This window comes from Artemia sp. Qi Xiang Cuo, chromosome 16, assembly GCF_049724085.1.
Source record: "Artemia sp. Qi Xiang Cuo chromosome 16, ASM4972408v1, whole genome shotgun sequence".
Lineage (NCBI taxonomy): Eukaryota > Metazoa > Arthropoda > Branchiopoda > Anostraca > Artemiidae > Artemia > Artemia sp. Qi Xiang Cuo.
Genome location: NC_142809.1, coordinates 37,803,300 through 37,822,696, shown reverse-complemented (window position 1 = coordinate 37,822,696; position 19,397 = coordinate 37,803,300). Strand labels below are relative to the sequence as shown.

The window sequence follows — 19,397 nt, the reverse complement described above, 5'->3', positions numbered from 1 at the left end:
GAATAGAGAATTTTGAAAAACTTGAAACTTTGGTAATGCAAAACAAACAAAAATTAATTTTAAAAAATTTCCAAAATCCAAGAGTGAAATTTAGGACAAATTTTGATAACAAGAAAAAGAAATGAAATAAGATATTACCGTGTCGTAACATGTTGTAAGGTTTTAACAATGTACATTTTATTACAATTTGTGATGGTTAAAGCTGCGTTTGTATTTTGCATTTTAAGGATAAAGTGAATGGATAACCGAAGAAACTGTAAGGAATATTTTTTGCCCGCTTCCATCAATTGACTTGGAGTTCAATTTAGCTTTACAATGGTTAACTGGCTTGGAATTGACTGTAGCTTTATAATTGTTAAACAGCTAGAGGCCCATACAAATCTTTTGACAGGCCAGTAAACCAAATGAAAGGACTTAGCTTGAAATGTGATATTCGGCAGCCCTGTACGTGTATTACTTGCAATGGCAGAAAATCAAAATGGTTGGTCAACATGGAGAATTGTTGCCTCTTCAATTGGTACTCTCGCAGGAATGGCAGCCAGTCTCTCATTTTTTCTTGTCTTTCATGCATATGAAGCAGCAATATGGGCTTTGATTTCTGGTAAGGCTACTTTTTATGCTTGGCACAGGCTAGCCTCAGTTGATTAGCAACTGTGATAAAATTCTACTTTTGGCTATCTTGGAAAGGGGTTAGGTTAGGAAAATGAAAGGATACTGTTATATTTGGTAGGCAACACAGGAGAAGTGAAGTTACGTTAATGCTAATAAAATAAAACAAAATATGATGAAAATATAGCCTAGTTTATGAACAAATTTTGGCTACAAAGGCCTATTTACACATTAGAGGGGGTGGGAGTAAAGTATAACATAGGTTTATATTAAATTCTTAACCTAGGTACCTCTCCCCCCCCCCCTTAAACCCCAAAAAACTAAAGTTTAAATATAGTTCCTAGAGTGAGAAACCCCTTGTTTATTAAGCATCTCATAAAAATCATCTGGTAATGCGTATTTGATCTTTGCTTTTCTCAAGTGGCTGTCTTGTATGTTGCCTAGCTAATAGAAAAGTACCAATGAAACTTTCAGGATGGGTCTAGCCTACAGGGTATGTCCTGGGAAGGTATTTTGAAGTACTTACAGTTTAAATCTATAACTAGTTAAGCAACATTCACAAGCATGTCTAGCTAGAATCCCATGTCTAGACATGTGTCTAGCCAGAATCCAATGTCTAGGCAACAGGATACCAACAGATGGCTAATTTGACAGTATATATATATATATATATATATATATATATATATATATATATATATATATATATATATATATATATATCTTTGCTTTTCTCAAGTGGCTGTCTTGTATGTTGCCTAGCTAATAGAAAAGTACCAATGAAACTTTCAGGATGGGTCTAGCCTACAGGGTAAGGTATGTCCTGGGAAGGTATTTTGAAGTACTTACAGTTTAAATCTATAACTAGTTAAGCAACATTCACAAGCATGTCGAGCATATATATATATATATATATATATATATATATATATATATATATATATACATACAAATCTTTAAATTAGCTAACCAGTATTTTAAGCCTAGGAGTCCAGGTGGACATAAGGAAACTTATTAAGAAAACAATTCTTACTCCATAATATGCAGAATGATCCTAGTTAACACATTTTGCAGGGGGAGAGCCTTTATCTTTTCTTCTTTCCTTGTTTTTCCAGTTTTTCTTAGGAATTCATTAATTTCTTAGAAACTAAATATTCACAGAATATATACCCCACCCCCCTAATGTGGAAATATATACCTAGAATTGCATCCTCAATCTAAATATAACACCCATTTACATCAGAAATAAACTTTACTCCTTTATTAGCCATGTGGTCAAAAATTAAATTTCAGTTTACAAAGATAAACAAAAATGATGAAAACTCAATGTCTAGTCTAGAACTCAATGTCTAGCCAAGTGCCTTGTCTAGCATGTCTAGCTAAGTGCCAAATTTTACTTGTGAATGGTTGTTGCCTAGACATTGAATTCTGGCTAGACACATGTCTAGACATGGTATTCTAGCTAGACATACTTGTGAACACTGCTTTAGGAAAAGAAAGAAAAAAGAGGAAAGAAGTGAGGATAAAGGTTCTCCCCTTGGATAATATGTTAACTAGGATCATTGTACATATTATAAGGAAGAATTGTTTTCTTAACATGTCTCCTTATGACCAGGACTAGTTGTAAATTTATACTGTACCTACCTCCACTCCTTCTCCCTCTAGAGGGTTTGACCTTTGATGGCCTTTAAAAATGTGTATGTTATAAAAGTGAAACCTTGCAAAATAGATCTGCTGCTTAAATGAAGTACAACAAAATTGTTTTCAACTTCAAAACTTTGCTCAATCCCAATTTATAAGGTTTTAAAGATATGCAAATTCATTTCCTAAATTTTGAATAAAAAACAACATTGATATGGCTTAAAATTTCACTCAAATAACAGTAATTGCATTTTCAGAACTAAATCCTGAGAAAAAGAAACTGATAACTGAAAATTAAGGTAAAATGTTGCTTGGTCCAATCCTTCCTCCACTCCTCCCTCTAGAGGGTCCTGACCTTTGATGACCTTTAAAAATCTGTGTATTATAAAAGTGAAACCTTGCAAAATAGATCTTTTGCGTAAATAAAGTACAACAAAATTGTTTTTAGCTTCACAACTTTGCTCAATCCCAATTTATTAGGTTTTAAAGATATGCAAATACATTTCCTAAATATTGAAAAAAAAACAATGTAATAGCTTAAAATTACAAGAATTGCATTTTCAGAACTAAAGCTAGAGAAAAAGAAACTGATAACTGAAAATTAAGGTAAAGTGTTGTGTTTTGTCAAAATTTCAATAGGTATAGACCTGTCATGTAGGCAAATTTCAGGATCCTCTAAAGGGAGAAGGAGTGGTGGTAGGTACATCAAAATACCTTTCTGGGACATAGTTCAGCCTGTAGACCCATCCCTGAAAGTTTCATTTTCCTATCCTAACCCCTTTCCAAGGTGGCCAAAAGTAGCTAAAGTAGAATTTTGCTGCAACTGTTTCTTTGTTAATATTCTTTGGTACTTTCCCATTATATGGGCCTCTAGGATTATCTGCTGTAGAGTAGACAATGATAAAACCTGTTTTTGATGTGTTAACTGCTTTAGAGTAGGCAATGATAGCATGGTTTTCATTGCATATACAATATTCACGTGTGTTTTTTGGGGGTTTTAGGGGGGGGCTGGAATGTACCCAGGTTAGGTTACATATTTAATATATGCTATGCTTTACCCCCCCCCCCCCTAATTTGCATATATATATATAGCCCAAATTTGTTTGGGCTATATATTTTATATATTCATCCTATTTTATTTCATTAGCATTAACCAAACTTGACTTTTTAGAAAGGCCCATATAATGGGAAAGTACCTATTCTTTTCTAGGCTAACACATGCATCTGATAGAAAAAAATAGGTAAAATTCTTGATGTGATTTATTTATCTCGGAAAGCAGTTGAGTTAGGCTAGGTGAGTAAAACTGGGTCATAGTTTATAATTACTCCTTCTCAGAAAGAAACACTAAAATTATGAAAACAACTTTTTAAAATCTAAAATTGTTACTTAGGCTATATCATTCTTAAAAGCACTTCACTGAACAGTTTGGGGTAACAAACTGTAAGTAAGGAGTGAGCTCAATAATAACAAACTTTTAAAAACTAAATTTTAATATCAATAAATACATCAAAAGAACCAGCTTATAATGCTAATTCCAAATAAATGAGATTCATCAAATTTAGTGTTACCCACCAAAAGTTACAAGCCTGAGAAAATATGCCTGATTTTTGAAATAGGGGAGACACCCTCCAAAATTCAAGGAATCTTAATGAAAATCATATTCAACATACCAGAGAACCCTACTGTAGAAGTTTCAAGCTCTTATTTGCAAGAATATGGAATTTTTGCTACTTTTTCCACAAGACAGAATATGGACATGTGTTTATTTGTTGTTGTTTTTTACCTAGAGCTGATCATACTGAAATAATGGTTCTAGAAGTTCAGGAGTGGGTGCATTTGATCAGAAATTAAAAGCTCTAATGCCCTTTTTAAGTGACGGGACCAAAAAGATTGGAGGGCAACTGGGCCCACTCCCTTGCCCATTTTTTCCCTAAAGCTATCTCTAAAATGACCCCACACAGTCCATGGGAAGAAGCCTTAAGTTATAAAATTTGCCCATTGTCTGGACTTGAAGGACGCAGCCGTAGGTGCAGTCGCCGTTTCAGCTTGAAGGCTATTCCAATCGTTGACAACACGCTCGGAAAAGAAGTGTTGCCGCGCTCGTGTTTTAACAAAACGTTTTGACAGCTTATGTGAGTGTCCTCTTGTCTGGTGCTGACTTGAATGTTTGGTAAAGAGGGGGTTATGTGGTTGTGCGTTATACTTGTAGGTCAGCATCATATCACCACAGCGGCGTCTGAAGATGAGTGTTGGCAGCTGCATGCGTTCCAGTCTCTTGTTGTATGGGAGATCTTGTAGGCCAGCTATGCATTTTGTGGCACATCTCTGAACTCCTTCGATTAGACTGGTGTCATTCTTATAAGAAGGGGAGGTGAGACACGTACCAAAATCCAAATGGATCTAACTATAGCCTTATAGAGCCTTAGAAAGACTGTACAGGAGCGGCTGGTTATAGTGCATTTGAGGAGTCCAAGGCTTAAATTTGCTTTTAAAACTGCTTGTTGCCAGTGGCCGTGGAACTTCAGTTGTTCATCTATCAGCACTCCTAGATCTCTTTCTTCGGGACTTGTCTTTAGTACTAAGATAGCCAGTGAATTGGGATCGGACATGCTATACTGGTGATGGAGGTTGTTGCTTCCAAAGTGAAGGACACTGCACTTCGATGTGTTGAATTCGAGTAGCCAGTCTTGTGCCCACATTTGGATTTTATGAAGGTCATGCTGCAGACTTTGTTGGTTTGCAGGCCCAAACAGCTTGGAGTCATCGGCATAGTTGAGTGGGACTGTCCGTCCCACTCAACTACTGACTGATGACTTGGATTTCTATGGGGAGAATCTTCCTTGGGGAGGGAAATTTGTGATGGATGAATTTTCCAGGGGAATATTACAGTAGGGGGATTTGACAAAATCCCCCTACTGTAATATTCCCCTTTGCCAAATTTTTCATGTGGAGACGTTTCAGAGGAATTATCTAGGGGCTATTTTCTGCATGTTTTGATTTCCAAGAAATAATTTCCATGGAAGGGGGCATTTCTGGATTGATCAAGAAACCAATTAGAGATTAAAATCTTATTCAAATCAAAAAATGATATGTAATTTTTCAGGCTGTATCATCTGCAAGCAATTTCACAGGGAGGGGGGATTCTCAGCAAGGGTGGAACTGTCTGGAGTGAAATTGACAGGGGGGTGTGCTCTTTGTGTTGGATGAAATTTCCACAGAGGAGTGTTCTGTGAGGGAGAGGGGTATATTTGATAGAGGGTGAACCATATTTACTGGCATTATTTGAAAAAAATAGAAATTATTCCATATGTGGAGATAACTTGGCATTGAACATCAAAGACAACCTAACCTTGGTACCTCCCCCCTCCCCATAAACCCCAAAAAACTAATGTTTTAAAATTTTAGATGTTATGACAGTTAGTGGTTCTGACAGATTTTTTTTGTTGATGTCCTGATGTTAGTGCTCCTGATGGTTAGATGTTATGATGCCTTCCCAAATTTGGCTACTAGTGTTTGTTTTTTACTTTGAAAGTCCATCACAGTGGTGGTTTTAATTTTGATTATTTTTCATGTTTTTCTCTTTTTTTTTTTTTTTTTTTTTTTTTTTTTTTTTGTTATTGTATATTTTACCTTTCATGTAGAAAAGATTGATTTTTTTTATACAATTTGGAAGTGAAGGAAGATTTGTTTTGTGATGAGGAGTTAGAGATGGTAGTAAAAAGATTGAAAATAATAAAGTGTCTGATGCTGATAGTTTGGCAAATGGGCTTTTGAAATACAGTGTTTTTGAAATTTGATATAATTACTGAAGAATATGAATAAATTTTTGAAAAAGAGGAAGTACCTTGTCATTTTACAAAACATTGATCAAACCTCTTTATAAGAAAGGTGATAAGACTGTGGTAAAAATAGAGGTATAAGCTTGATATCTGTAGGGAGCAAATTAATTAGCATGATGACACTTATTAGACTAAGACATGATGTAGATAGATTTTAAAGGAGAGAACAGTGTGGTTTTAGGAAGGGGAAAGGATGTGTCAACCAAATCTTGACTCTCAGATAATTGAGGAATGTCTGAATCGTCACACTTCTTTTGACTTCCACTTTTATTAAAAAAAAAAAAAAGACAACCCAAAGAGGTTCTGGAGATACATATCTGCTTCAGATAAGAGTAGACAAAGTATGCCATTCCTGCTCAACCCTGAAGGAAAAAAGCTGGAAGATCCAGAAGACATTGCAAATTTGCTGAACAAAACATTTGCATCCAACTTCTCAGTGGACCCCACTGACAAGCCACCATGCCCTGCCCCCATGGGGGTTGAGCACCCAATACCAAAAATTTACATCACAATGGTTGAGATTAAGAAGAGGCTGAGTAAACTAAAGGCCCAGATTGTGTACATCCCAAGCTCCTTGAAGAACTTGTGGATATAGTAGCCAAGCTGCTCTGTTTGCTATTCAAGCTGTCTCTTCTGACTAGTAGCCTACCTACAGATTGGCAGACAGTCATAATTACTTCAATATTCAAGAAAGGATGTATAACCCAGCCTGAGAACTATCAACCCATTAACCTGACCTCAGCTGTGGCCAAACTTATTGAAGGGATAGTCAATGATGTAATCATGGTGCATATGACCAAGACTGGCCTTCTTTTTGGTGGTCAGCATGGCTTCAGGAAAGACATGTCTATCAAAACAAATCTAATACTGTCTTATGGATCTATAATTGATCTATTGGAGCAGAGTTTTCCAGTTGACGTGTTCCTACTGGATCAAGCTAAGGCCTCCAATAAAATATCTCACTGCTACCTGATGATCAAGCTGTCAGTATATCATATAGACAATGATGTTGCCCAGTGGATCCACAGCTTCCTAGCTGATAGAATCCAGATTGTCCCTGTATATGATGAAAGAGGTGGCCTCATTTACTCCACACCAGTTCATTTTAAGAGTGGTGTACTCAAAAGACCAAACTAGGCGCAGCAATGTTTAACCTCTACATAAATGACGCTCCTGAGGTGGTCAAGAATGATTTGGAAGTGTATGCAGACAATTCCAAACTCTTTGGTCCAGCAGCCTCAACAGAAAATTGCTCTTCTCTGCAAGATCTCAACAGCCTCTGCCTGTGGGCAACAACCTGGATGCTCAAGTTCAACCCATGCAAATACAAAATCCTACATCTCAGTCCAAACAACCCCTGCCATACTTATCCCATGATTGGCTTTGCAGGTGCCAATATGCCCATTCAGAGTGCCAAGGAAGAGCGTAATCTTGGGGTAATCATTGATGATAAGCTTAAATTTCATATTCACTGGTGTCACCAGTGACACCATTAAGTCCATTTTCAATCACAGTGAATACACCAGAACACAAGGAATTCCATAAAACTGCATCAAATATTTAGAAGAAAGCATGGGAAGTTTAACTTCTTCACCAATTGCGTTGTTCCACTGTGGAATTCACTCAGCTAATCTACTGTGTCAGCCTGATCAGTTGACAAGATTGGTGTTGACAGTGATTGGAGTGGTAAGTCATTAAATATGCAGTGGGATGAACCAGTATCATCCAGCAGGGTCCATTAGGTGCCACCCACCCCTTTTAGCCCCCAAACACGCCCAGCCGGTGATGCATCTAGTGAAACACAACAAGGAAACCAAATTGTCCTGTATATATGTAAATGATGACGATCCACTAATGAACTATGGCATGAAACTGTGTTAACTGTCCTGTTGTTATGAACTGTTTTAACTGTCCTGTATATATATATAAATAGTGATGATCCACTCATGAACTGACATGAAGATTATCAAGGCAATGTTACCTGGCAACATCTACAGGTTCTTCAACCTTAGTTGCTAGAAGATGCTATTTAAGGTAATGTATGAAGGGTGGCCCCCTTCTCAAAACCTTGCTCTTTATGCTAAAGTTTGACTGTTTGTTCCAATTCTTTAAGAGTAGCTACTGAAACACGGGCTGTTTAATTAGAATAGGAAGGTTTTGTAAAAGTGCTAATTGCTTTAGCATAAATAGCAAGGTATTGACGAGGGGGCAACCCTTCATATACATAATGAACCTGCAAAAATTAATATGTAAGTTTTGTTTTAATTTTTCATGCACTGTGAGCCAAATTCAAACCTGCATTAGTTGAAAAACGTTCATAGATTAAGTAAAAAAAGCAAGTTTCTTTTAATTGAAAGTAAGGAGTGACTATTCCATATATGAAAGGGACTGTCCCCTCCTCTACACCTCGCTCTTTTTGCTAAAGTTTGACTCTTTGTCACAATTCTAATTTTTAAAACAATAAAAGCTTTATCATAAAGAGTAAGGCATTGAGGTGGGGACAGCCCCTTTCATATATGAAATAATTTCTGTTCATTTTAAATTTTAATGTTGCTCCTTACTTTCAATTAAAAAAAACTTTTCTTTATCTTCAAATAGACTTAACAACAAAGAAGCAATGTCAATGAAATCAAAAAAGGGAAAGGTTTAGCCTATGGTAAATTTTTCAATTAGCTCGCTAATGAGATAGATAAGAAATAGAGATACCTTTAGAATCAGAATTTATTTTTAATTTAAATTATAAATTTCATTGGCATTGAAAATGAACTTAACCTCACCCCTCTAATCTTTAAATATATACACTGAATTGTATATAGGACTGTGCAATGAATTTTCCTTTATTTTGACCAACTGTTCAATCAATTTGGAGAAAAGAGTGACTTATGGAGAATTCAGTGCAAATATACAGCTCAAGGTATATGTTTGCACATGAGGGGGGTGGGGAACAGTTAATTTCTGATGGATCATTCCTTCTGAACCCTTCTCTCTAACCGTTCCTTATTCCTAGGGTATGTTCTTAGATTAAATGTTATAGAAATAATGTGATGGTGGGCTCCTCAGAAGGAAATACTAAAAAATTCTTAATACAACTTCGAAAAATTCCAGAAAAACCTACTTACTTTATATTTTCCTAAAAGTGTTGCACTTTTCTTTATTAATAAACTAGTAAATTACCAACAATATTTACTTCTCTTCCCCTAATGGTCAAATATATACCCTAAAATGTATATAAATAATGAAATTTCCATATCCTGAATTTGCTGTCAGATTGCTTAGTTTTACCAGGTATTTCATCAACTTGATTTAAAGAAAGAAGACATGTATAGAAAATTTGTTATGTGTATACACTTTGAGATGTATATTCGACCATTAGAATGATATTAGTAGGGGAGACTGGGGCATTGTGGACTCTTTTTCACAGGATTGCAAATAAATACATTCTATGAACTGGAACATACTTATCTTACATCTTACTGAACAGAATACTTGCCTATCTCACTTAACTTCTACCAAGCTAAATAACAGAAAAATCTTAAATTTAGTTCAATACCTGTCGAAATTTTTACAGAGAACATTTAACTTAATTTTGGGTTTTAGTCTCTTTTTCATTGCTCTAGCCTTTGGAAATGCAATTTCTATTATTTCCGCCAGATCTTGAGTCATGCCAAGGATTTTTTTTAGATTTAAGAAATAAATTTACAAATCTTTAAAACCTTGTTGGGACTGAGCAAAGGTATGAGGCTCAAAATGCTTTCCTTGTGTCTCGCTTGAGTAATGGATCTCTTTACCAATGCTTATTTTATAGCAGAAGCATCGTAAAAGGTTATCAAAGGCTTATGGGCTTTAGAGAAAGGAGAGGTAGAGATAGGTACTTCAAAATACATTACAATTTTAGCCAAGGGGCCTTTGTCCTATCTTGAAAAGTATTTGGGCTAGGAGAATGGCACTTGGCTTAGCTTCAGAAAAACACCTTGGGTTTGCTTGAGTTTACTTTTCTGTGACTGTAGGTTTTAGAATCGCCATTGCTCTTTCAAGTTGGTGTTTTTTTGGATGGGGGGGTGGGGGTGGGGGTGGGGGGTAATTGACCCCCCACCCCTTCCCTAATTGCAATGCCCATCAAAGATACAAACTGATACCCCAGCAAATGCATTCCTCTCCCTCTAATGGGAATAGATATAGACCTAGGCTATATAATATACTTTGCTAATTTTTGTTACAGTAGTTTGTATTATTTTTTATGCTTATTTCTCATCAACAATCAGTTCAAAAAGTGAAATAAAGTCAATTGAAAAAATAAACACAGAATTTACAAAAATATGTGTATAGCCAAAGACTGTATCTGGCTCCTTTAAGTGGAACTGGGAGGTATTTGAAAGAGTTGCAATATATTTAGAAAGGGCTTTAAAGGCACATCAAGTGGTATGTTTATCTTTCAGCCATTTAATTAATCAAGAAAATTGAAAATTTACTAAGAGTAGTACCATTCAATTCTCCATTCAACATTCTTTCCAAATATAATGGTCATTACTATGACAATTACTTCTCAATCTCCCTATTGAAGCCAGTGATCTGGGCTATATGAGCATTTTAACTGAATATTTACATTTGAAATTGAAAATGTTAAGTACTAGAACACATAGTAATGATTACCTTAAATTAAATCATGTGATATTACTGATGAGCGGTGGCAATGATTCTAGCTGTTATCATCAATATTATTTCAGTGTTTTGATAGTATTGCAGACGAAATATAAATTAAAGTGGAGATGCCCATGTAAATGGGATTAATAGAAATTTTCTGTGTATTATAAAAAAAATAATTTTGCTGGTACATTGTTTTCTTCCGAGGTTTTATGTATAGCCTACTTCTATGTATGATCCTATTAAGAGGGGTTGGGGTGCAATTGCTGCAGGTTATCTGTAGGCTAAAAAACATATAAAAGTTTTCTGATTTTGTGGGGTTTTATTTTTTTTGCTTATTTTTAATGAATATGTGCTTCATAAATAAATCCAATTAAAAAACGGTAAGCATACTTTTGTTGATAGCCTAGGGCTATATCCAGGCCCGTTATGGGGGAGGGGGAACTAGGACACACTTGTGAGCGTAGAAACTAGTGTATTAAAAAAATATATTAAAAGCCATGTCAAGTTGTATGTTCATATTTGAGCTACCAAATTAATTGAGAGAAGGAAAAAAAATTTAATGTTGAGCAAACATGCCAAAAACTGGGACAAATACCTTTTTACAAGGTATCTTACAAGATCCCCCCTCCCCAGTGATGCCACTGCTCTTTCCAAATATAATGATGGTAACACTCATTGGTAACTCGTTGGAATATAAAACTGGGTCAAATGCCTTGTTACAAGGTATCTTACAAGATCCCCCTCCCCAGTGATGTCACTGCTCTTCCCAAATATAGTAACACTCTTGTGCTTGGCCTATCCTGAACTAAACACTGTCATAACAAAAGAGTGGTACATTATAGTTGTAACAGTATATTATGACACTTAACCTATGAACGTCTAAGCTGGACGAACTTGCACAGAAAGCTGTGAAAAATGATTGAGTTTGTAAATTGTGTTGTACTGGTAAATGTGTCGTGATCTACATTACAAATTGTTGAATCTAGGAATTGGTGGTGAAGTTGTTGCTTAGTATGCTACAAATTTTTCTGGTGAAAAGTCTATTTTAACAAATTAGTCTTAGAATTAATTCGTTTGTGACTTCCTAAATGTGTTGCAGACCAATGTTACTGTTTTTGCTGTCATTTTTCTTTTCTAAGGAAAAGTGATCATTAGGTCTAAAGTGGTAAGAGATTCAAACTCAAACTTTTTCCTGGGCATGGTAATCATGAAATGGGGCTGAAAAGTTTAAGTTTCTAGTAGTCCCCCCCCCCCCAAAAAAAAGAAAGAATAGTTTTCCTTTGTTTTGTATATCCTGCCAGAACAAAACTATCCCAGCAAGGAAAGTAAGACTTTCAGAACGATTTTATGTCATATTCCTGTAGACCATTAAATTTCTCTTTCTTTTAACCAAAGAACAAAAGTCATATCTCTTCCTGATTTCTTTGAAGTAATTCTGGAAAAGTTTATCTCAAATACCAAATTCCAATTATTTGGGTTATTTTTCAAAAATTTGGATTTGATGCTCTCTTACATTTTAATTGAGCAATAATATCAAAAGTGCACAAGATAAGATGAAGTTCCTTTTATACAAAATTGCTTCATTTACTTAGAAATAATTCCCAAAGTTGTCATTTCCTTGACATCCTACCCTCACAAGTAGATAACTTTTCTTGACAAGGTAGAGTTTTCGTTTTTTCAATGTAGATTGACATATCTTGATCTTCAAGAACTGGAACTTGTATTGGTTTTCTAGAAATAAAGTTCCTTCTGTGACTTCTATTGTGAAGTTTCATTGCTGTATATCCCTGTATTTTGGCTAAGTAAAATGCCCTAGATTTGAAGCTTAACTTCTTAGAAATCAAATGACTTTGAATGCTAATAGAACTTCGTTTTATCAACAAAAAATCCCCAGTGGAAATGTAATTATTCAAAACTGTTAAAGTACAGGGGCTTCCCTTGAGTCACTACAATATGGCTATCTGGGTAGTATCCTTGCAAATTATTGCAGTCAAAAAATTACTTTATTCTTAATTTTTAAGCTGCTGTTGCTGTATCTGCACTACTATTGGCAGTTGGAGATAGAAGAGGTGATATCGAATTTTGGTTTAGCATCAGAGGCCTTAAAAAATTACAAACAGTCGGATTTTTCATTATGGCAATAAGTTTGGGTTTCTTTGGATGGTATCTTTTCACAGGATTGTATTACCACATTCGTAAGTGTTTTTTTGTTTCTTTATCTTCTTAACCTGTCTGTGTTAATAGAATCCATGTATTTTTCCCCTTTCTTAAAAACATGCTTTTTATGTATTTTACTTGAAAAAAGGAAAACAAGGGTTTTCCAAAAGGAATGTGCCAATTGGAAAATAAGTGTTAAGTCATATAACGGAAAAATTAGGGACAGAGACTTTATCATCAGAAACTTGTACAGCCTCATTTTGACATTAAGTTCTACTGATAGAATTTTAGAATCTAGCTTGGCAAGTTGACTTTCCATTTCTCTTCAATTAGAACTTCAGCTTAAGTGAAGGACATCACTGGAAATTTTTACACCAGCCAACTTTTTGTCTTGGCAAAATTAAAGTATCTCCTTTGTTGCAGTTGCTCTTTTTGGAAGAACATTTAACAAACTCAAGTCTACTAAAAAATTTCTTAAAATTATTATTTTTTATTATCAACTAAATTCCCTTATGTTGCCACAAGAGGCACTCACGCCCAAGACTTACACCTGATTGTCCAGTGCTGGTTCCTTTTCATAGGAGGTGAATTAAGACTTCAGCTTTTTGTCTGCTTTCTGTAGAATAATGAATTGTATAATATTGCCTTGGAGAAGTTTAAACAAGGGACTTCCCCATAGTAGCATGGAAGCTTTAAGCCAACCCTATCAATTTACCAACTATATTTTGTTTCTATCCAAATGTCTTTTCCTCCTTCTTGATGTTTACTGTTTTTATTTTTTACTTTTACTTTAATCAGTTTATATTTAATTCTGCCGCTAGCTATTTCCTATGTGTATTTGTTTTAGTTGGCCCAGGCTGTCTTGTAAACCTGTTCTAGGCCTAATAATTCTTACAGCTTAAGGATGTTTGCATTTTCTAGTGCTGAGTATAATGTGTTTTAGTGTTCATTTACGTACATATGAGAAAGGAATGGGAAATGATAAATTGTTATAAAACTCGCATCCATTGGTCTTGTGTTTATTGCACTAGCGTTCCATTGTCTTGCTTGCTCTTCTTTTCTTGTTACACTACCAATGTAAATAAATTCGAACTACGGCTTTCTTTTAGATGGGAAACTGGTAAAACTGAAAACTAAAGTTGATATGTCTGAGATAAATTAATTAACGCCATCTAGTACTTACATAAACTTCTAAATCTTTCTATCTGGCTTTTTTTTTCCTGGAAAGAAGTCGGAGTAAATCTAAAACATACAGAGTGAGTGAGCCATAGGAAAAATACAAGACGTGGTAGGAAAAATAACAAGAAATAAACTTCTATCATTACAGCTTTTACTAATTATGGTATTGATTTTGTACGTTTTCTAGTCATGCTAAATTGTCAAAGATTCTGTACGTATTTCCTTTCAGCAGCAGAAATGCTTTCCAAAGTGCAAGGGAAAGTTGATTCTAATCATCTCTCTCTTTTCTTTCCTTTTGTGTTTTCTCTTACGTTTCCCCCCTTTACCCTTTCCCCCCCTACCGTCTTTTCTGTCCTCTGTGACTTGTCCTCTGTGAATAATGACTTGACATAAATTAAAAAAAAACAGCACTTATTGGCGCTTTTTTTATTTTTTATTACAGTTCTGAAAAAAAAAGTAGTTTGTCGTTACTATGAATTACAATCAAGCTTCAATAGCAAATGGACACTAGTAGAAACTGTTATAAGATTGAAATATCATTGAAAAACTTGCCAAAAAGTTTAACGCCATCCAGTGCTTCCACGTAAAAAAAAAAGAAAAAATAGTAAAAATGTCTTTTAACAAAAAATAAAGTTAATACCATCTAGCATAAATAAGGGTTCATTCTAGGAGGGGAGGGGTTCGCAAAGCAATAAAAAGTGCATTTTTAGCCATCACTTCAATTTTCTAGGGAATCTTTAGTCCCAATCGCAATAGAGTATTCCCCCTATCACACTTCTATGTGCAGTGATGACGTATTCGAAATGTATAAAATGTTGAGGAAGTCAGGATTTTTCTCTTGCTTTTTACCTTAAAAATGGCATACAAATAAATAGCAAGTTTTCCAGGTTTTTAAGAAAACAAATCGAAGCAGAGATTCCTTTAAAATGGAACCTTTTTTCTGTCCAACATTGCACGAAATACCTCGTAGAATCAGACTAGCACGGTAAAAGTTTTACATATGGGGGGAGTCCAAGATTTACATTCTGTGGATGTTATCCTCAGCATTTGACAATCCACACTTTGTGGATTGACATAGGAACACTTTACTATAAGTTTTTATTCAAGTTAATATACATAGGTAAAGTAAATGTAAAGATGAAATCTTGTTTAATGAATGTTTCACCACTTTCCCGTGCTTCAATTGAGCTGAAATTTGGCATACACATTGGTTTTCAGTGAAAATAAACCTTGTTTTTGTTATTTGTTACCCTTCTAGAACTCCTCCGTTCCCAAACAGTTATGTTTAAATCAAGGTTTCATATCTACAAAGAAAAACGCATTCAAAGCGTAAACCTTCTTAATGGAGAAATTGGATTTAGTTTGATGAGCATTAAGGGTGGAAGTTTATTGCACGATTTATCAGAGTAAAATAAAAATAAAAAATATTAAAAAAGGAAAAAAAAAGAATTAGTCACCAAATATAGTGGGCCCCCTCCCCCCTAAAATGTTTTCATAGAAACAAGTAAAATCAGTATTTTCAAGACTGTAGACACACGCGCAAGGGTGTCAGGACTATGATCTGACCGATATGGATTTTTGGGGTCTGAAACCGATGTAGCGGTATCTTACGACACCTATATAATTTGCCAATAAATTCCCCTTTAGAAGAAAACTTATATTACACGAATACGTGAATTTTGTATTTTAGTAATTTTACATATTAATGTGAGATCTCTACTTGCTAGGCACACTGGATACATGGATGCAGGTAGGGTTTTAAGTTTGGAGGAGGGATTTAAAGAATGTGTCGACAAAATTATCCAGTATACGTGTAAGCTGAATGCGGACATGTAAGCTAAATTTCTAAGCTGCGCCCCTGACTGGATATCCTGATTTTAATCGTTTGAATCTTGGAGCTTTCAGTCACGCAAGTAAACCTTCATTAAACAGAAATGTATGGTTTATTGTGTTCTTTTTTGTTGTTTTGATAGAAGTTGCACGTTCTTGAAATCACCAGGTGTGTATTGACAACACATAAACTTTGACTTCGTTTTATTCACTTCTGCAGTTATCTCCACCATGCTCAGATTTAACTGATGGCTCCTCCCCCAAGGACTGGACTACCAGAAATTACCTGAAAAATCTTGCACTATTTTCTGATTAGGTTGCGTATAAAAATGAAAAGAAATCGGCCATTATCCGAAATTTTTTTCCAATAATGACACTCGACTCGACCCCCATATCGACTCGATAATATCGGTCGAGCCCTAGTCAAGACATAAAATTTGTTCTTGAATATTTATAAACTATTTAAGATAAAAAATGGTGGGTAACAAGATAAAAAAAATGTTTCTTTCCTTTTTAACGCATTTCTGCCATAAATTCTGTTTTAGTTTTAATATTTTATTTAAGTGGCTAAAATAGTGGGTTATAGTCCAGAAGAGCGACAACCTCAAACCCAACAGGAGGGGTAGGACGATGGTTCCCATCTCTGAGACTCCTCCGAAGATCCCCTCCGAAGGAAGAGTCCATTGAGGAAAGGTGTCGGACATATATGTGCCTAAGGTTTTTGTATATCTACGAGGGTTATTCAGAAACTAGGGAACGTTTCCGTCTGACACTGCTAGACACGCAGCGATCACGTATGTTTTGGTATGCGCGTGCTCACAGCTTCAGTCGGCATCCAGTCGTGAAAACCAGAACATTTCAGCACTGCCCTTATTCCCAATATTCCAATTTAAATGTGCGCTGCAATTTCAAATCCCGCCAGTCGTGAAGTGCGGTCCGTAATACGGTTTTTGTTAGCGAAAAACCGATAGAAATTCATCGGCAACTGTGCGAAGTGTATGGCAATGACGTAATGAATGAAAGTTCAGTGCGAAAATGGTGTATCCGGTTTAAAAATGGCCGAACCAACGTGCATGATGAAGAGAGGAGTGGACGCCCGAGCATTGTGACAGACGATCTTCTCGTCGAGGTTGTTGAGAGGATTCGTGAGACTCATTCAAATGGGAGATTTTCCCACATCCACCCTACAGTCCCGACCTAGCACCGAGTGATTTTCACTTGTTCCCGAAGATGAAGAACTGGCCAGTGACACAGCGTTTTGTTGACAACGACGAGCTCCAGTGGCTCCACTGAGTGGCTGAGATCGCAGGCGGCGGATTTCTATGATGAAGGAATTTCGAAGCCTCTCCATCACTACGATAAGTGCCTTAATTTGTTTGGTGACTATGTAGAAAAGTAGCATTTTAGTCACTCTTTCAGATGTATATAATAAAATATTTTTCCTGTACCCAGTTTTTGTTTTATAACAAAACGTTCCCTAGTTTCTGAATAGCCCTCATATTTTGACTTTCTGATACATCTGTTTGTTTCTTCATATTTTTATTTATGTTTTTATTCCTCTTTTAGCGGTGATGCCTGCAGAGCATAGTGCTTTGATTGTTTCTGTCTGGGCATTTATGACAGCCAAATGGGGAATGGCCATTTTTTTATTCTCTGGAGTTGCAGCAAAGCGTATTGGTTCTGAGAGCCCCACTTTAATTGATGCTTGAAGCTTTACTTCTATTGTTTTTTATGATAGAAACTACGTTCTATTTTACCGTTCTACTTATGACGCTTATATATTAAATTTTAATATACTTGATAGTGTTCCTTTTGTTCAGCGTGCAAATTGTCAAGGAAAATGCAGGCAGTGTCTTAGGAAGGAAATTTAAAAAAAAAAAACAAAAAAACTTCCCCAACCCTGTTCAATAATAGTGTCCTGGAAACGCAGGCAAAGTGTCTTCCTTCATGCATTCGTGGGAGAATCGATATGTCTCTTATTTGTTATGCTGATGACATCCTGAATCTCAGCTGTACGATCCAGCGCATTGAGCAGAATTTCAAAATCCTCAAAGATGAATATTCAAAACTCGGTCTGTCAATTAATCCTGAGAAATCCGAAGTAATTCTTTTCAATTGGCGAAATCCCTCTACTTCTCTTATAAATATGGACGGTTCTCTTGTTAAACCCTCAGACCATATTACATACCTGGGCCTCCCAATTGGCACATCTATAGGCCACACACGTCGTTTGCTGATTTCTCACGTTGAGCGTAAAATTAGCATTTCTTACGCTGTAATCGTAAAAAGCAAACTACGTTTCAACCGTTATATTCTAGCATCCATTTACAACGCCACAGCCCTTCCTCATCTGCTTTACATTGCTCCTTTCTGGAGATTTTTTACAGTTACAGATAAAAAGCACCTACGATCAATCTTCTTCAGACTTGCTAAATATCTTCTACATTTGCCCCCTTGGACAAGAAACCGTAAAATTATTCATTTGTATAAGCTATCTGACCCTAATATTAGCATTAATAAATCTCTATCCCGTTTTCAAAGTAAGTTTAATCATCCATGGTCAATAATTCGTTCACAATAGTTTTTTTATATTAATGTAATGCATATAGTCACTGTTCGTATTAATGTAATGAAGAGTTTTCTTTTGTCATGTGTGTGAATTTTCAATGTGTGTTCGTGTCCTTCTTTTTCTTCCTTTTTTTTCTTTTTTGTTTTCTTTAGTGATTACTCCGTCTACTGTACCTTTTGTACCTTTTTTTGACGGGCAATAAATGAATAATAATAAATAATAATAATAAAAACGGCGAGGAATACGAGAGAAGAAGCTTTAAGTTCGGTACGATTATAGTAGGAAGCAAGGCTACCAGTTGGTTTGTTGTGGTGTCATGAGTTAAGAGGGTTTGCGTCTTATCTCCATTTATGTGAATGAATTAAAGCAAAACTTTTTCCACAAAATAAGTTTTTCAAAGAAAAGTAAAGAGCTCCATTAAATCAAAAATGATTAAAAATAAAATCAAATAATCCACCAAGCGTGAAACTACCACAAATCAAAATGTTTTTTGAAAAAATATAATGAAAAAATATAAATGTTTTTACTTTTATAACTTTAATAAATCAAGTAATATTAACATTTTGATTACTAAATATCAGTATATGCATATTAAACTGACAATGCACATTCATTTGTATTTTTTTTAGTAGAGTGCAAATTATGTTCTGGCCTCGGGAAGGCATAGGGGTTTTGAGCCCTACTCATGTTAATTTTTGCTCATTTTGAGGTTGACTCGGTTATTTATTGTAATTTCTGTTCGTTTTGGGTTTCATTTATTTATCGATGCTGATTTATGTTAGTTTAACGCTTGGTAGATTATTTGATTTTATTTTTGCTCATTCTTGGTTTGATGGCGTTCTTTATTTTTCTTTGAAAAACTTATTTTGTGTAAAAAGTTGTTTTAATTAATTTCTGTTCGTTTCATATTGACATTGTCTTTTCAGGG

General features: G+C 35.3%; 1 protein-coding gene across 1 annotated transcript; it reads left to right on the top strand.

Annotated features, from left to right (window-relative positions):
* The first annotated feature begins 447 nt into the window (after window positions 1-447).
* LOC148942874 (uncharacterized) lies at window positions 448-17,701 on the top strand. The gene is made up of 3 exons (XM_089102092.1): window positions 448-601; window positions 12,756-12,929; window positions 17,467-17,701. Exons 1-3 carry the CDS (start codon window positions 463-465, stop codon window positions 17,607-17,609), a joined length of 456 nt encoding a protein of 151 aa, XP_088958218.1. The 5' UTR covers window positions 448-462; the 3' UTR covers window positions 17,610-17,701.
* Window positions 17,702-19,397: the final 1,696 nt, after the last annotated feature.